This window comes from Eubalaena glacialis, chromosome X, assembly GCF_028564815.1.
Source record: "Eubalaena glacialis isolate mEubGla1 chromosome X, mEubGla1.1.hap2.+ XY, whole genome shotgun sequence".
NCBI classification, from domain to species: domain Eukaryota; kingdom Metazoa; phylum Chordata; class Mammalia; order Artiodactyla; family Balaenidae; genus Eubalaena; species Eubalaena glacialis.
In genome coordinates, this window is record NC_083736.1 from 41,432,623 (window position 1) to 41,435,172 (window position 2,550).

General features: G+C 35.8%; 1 protein-coding gene across 1 annotated transcript; it reads right to left on the minus strand.

The window, feature by feature from the left end:
* Positions 1 to 996: 996 nt before the first annotated feature.
* LOC133082324 (small nuclear ribonucleoprotein E-like) lies at positions 997 to 1,402 on the minus strand. The gene has a single exon (XM_061178869.1). It carries the CDS (start codon positions 1,347 to 1,349, stop codon positions 1,134 to 1,136), a length of 216 nt encoding a protein of 71 aa, XP_061034852.1. The 5' UTR covers positions 1,350 to 1,402; the 3' UTR covers positions 997 to 1,133.
* Positions 1,403 to 2,550: the final 1,148 nt, after the last annotated feature.

Genomic DNA, 2,550 nt, shown 5'->3' on the forward strand with positions numbered 1-2,550 from the left:
CTCCTTTACTTTTTTATGATTGTTGAATATTTTTCCTCTTTCATTGCTGTTGCAAATGGAATTTTCTCTTCCACTATATCTTAGAAATAATAATTGTTTGATATATAAAGACTATTAATTTTTCTGTGTTACTTTTATATTGTTGCCTTCCTAAACTTTTCTTATTATTTGTATTAGTTTCAGCATTAATTATCTTGGGTTTTACAGATATATTATTTTAACTATAAATATAGTTCTACCTCTTTCCTTCCTATTTTTATGCCTCTAACTGTTTTGTTTGGTTGTACTGGTTAATATCTCCGTACAATGCTAAATATTCACACTCTTCTATTTCAAACCTAATATTGACAACTAACCTCAACTTGTATCAGCTAGTTTTATTTTTAAAGCCTCAGACTGATGTTTAGTTAGGGAACAGTCTGGTGACCAGTGAAGAAAGTCTCTTTTCAAAGTGGGGTTAAATTGAAGGAATCCAGGATCCAATAGTGGATGGTCCCCAGAATGTCTAACAATGTATTGTGAACATTCAAGTGGTTATTATGCTCAACAACATGTATGGGTAAATGAATGTTCTGATCCACTGTGTTCTAAGCCTTTTAGTTTCCCATTGAAGACCTTTCTGTTGCCTTTTCTGCTGCTATTGGATAGAGTGTTCTATCAACATCAGTTAGGTCTAGTTGGTTGATAATATTCAGATTTTCTATATCTTTGCAGATTGTGCTACTTACTCCACTGATTATATAGAGAGAAATGTTGATGTCTCCAAGTATAACTGTGTTGTCCATTTTCCCTTTAAATTCTGTCTGGTTTTGCCTCATGTATTTTGGGTCTCTATAGTTAGGTGCCTAAATGTTTAGGGTGGCTATGTCTTCTTGAAGAATTGACCTTTTATTGCTGACAATTTTCCCTGTTCTGAAATCTACTCTGCCTGACAATATTATAGATACTCCAGCTTTTTTTTTTTTTTTTTTTTTTTTTAATAAAAACAATCCCACAGCATTTATTGTCATCTGGTAATAACATAAAGGTGAGCAAAACAATATGAATAAATGCTTTAGAACTACACTTCTAACAAAGCACACCTAAAAAAACTGTATTGCCTTCTCAACAATTTCTCACTTCATTGATCATTTCTAGTTGGAGACACTTTGGAGCAGAGTAATGTTATCTCCTTTTAGCATGATCCGACCCAGTTGTTTTCTTGACTTTGTTTTAGAATGAATCTCTTCTGCATCATCTAATACGAGGTTCATATACTCATCAAAACCATTTTGCAAGTATCTGAAGATGAGATTGATTGGCTGCACCATCACCTTCTGCACCTTCTGGCCCTGGCCCCGGTACGCCATGGTGGAAGCTCACAAAGACCACACTATCCCGCACACTACCTCAAAAAGCAACTTCCGGAATCCACCTCCAGCTTTTTTTGTTTAGTTTTATCATTGTGTGTATGTGTTTAATGGGTATGCATTTCTCAGGACAGGAAAGGTATGAACAAGAGATATAACTTTTTTCTATAATTTATACTTAGAGTTCCCATTAACTGACTGAGAGACAACCACAGTCAACTCAGGGTTCAAGACCCTCTCCAGTGTTGAATCTCAGTTCTGCAGGGGACTTAAGTGACACCAAGGCTTGAGGAGGGGGAGTCACTCTGTCAATGCAAACATCTGCCAATATACCTCATTCCCCATTGTCTCCTGTTATTGGGTCACACAGGCTTGTTCTTCATCCTGGACACCAGGCCTCTCTCCATTGTTGCCAGCTCTTAGGGCCCCATCCACACTGCTCTCAGCTTCATGAAAATACTTTCTGGGTCTCTTTGTGCTGTATTGGCATGTGAGAAGACTCTGGAAGGCTGCCTTGGGCATTTCTTCCTTGAGTACCCCACATCTGCCCCCCTCCCTTCCCCCTCCATTTCTTTGGAGCTGCCACAATGCAGTTTGATCTGGGGTAGAAGAAATATTCATTTTTATAAGTTTTTATTTTAATAATATATAATATTTTGATATTATTTCCAACTTATAGAAAAATTGTAAGATTAGAACAAAGATCTTTATTCAGATTCACCAGTTGCTTACAATTAGCCACATTTGCTTTGTCATTCTTTCTATGTTGCATGTGTGTGGTGATTGTGTATATTCTTTTTGCTTTCCTAAATCATCTGAAACTAAACAAAAAACAAAAATAGAGTAAATCAATAAAATAAAATATTAGTTCTTTGGAAAGATCAACAAAATTGATCAACCTTTACTAGACCAACCAAGAAAAAAGAAGACACAAATTATCAAACCCAGGAATGAAAAGGGGGGCATTCTACTGACCTTACAAAAATTAAAAGCATCATAAGCAAATGTTATGAACAACTTTAGGCCAACAAACTGAACAATTTAGGTGTCTTAGGCACACATTACCAAAACTGACTCAAGAAGTAGAATCCAAACTTAGGAATATACTCAAGAGAAATGAAAGCATGTCTACATGAAGACTTGTACACAAATATTCATGACAGCATTATTCATAATAGCCAAAAAGTGGAAAGAACCACAT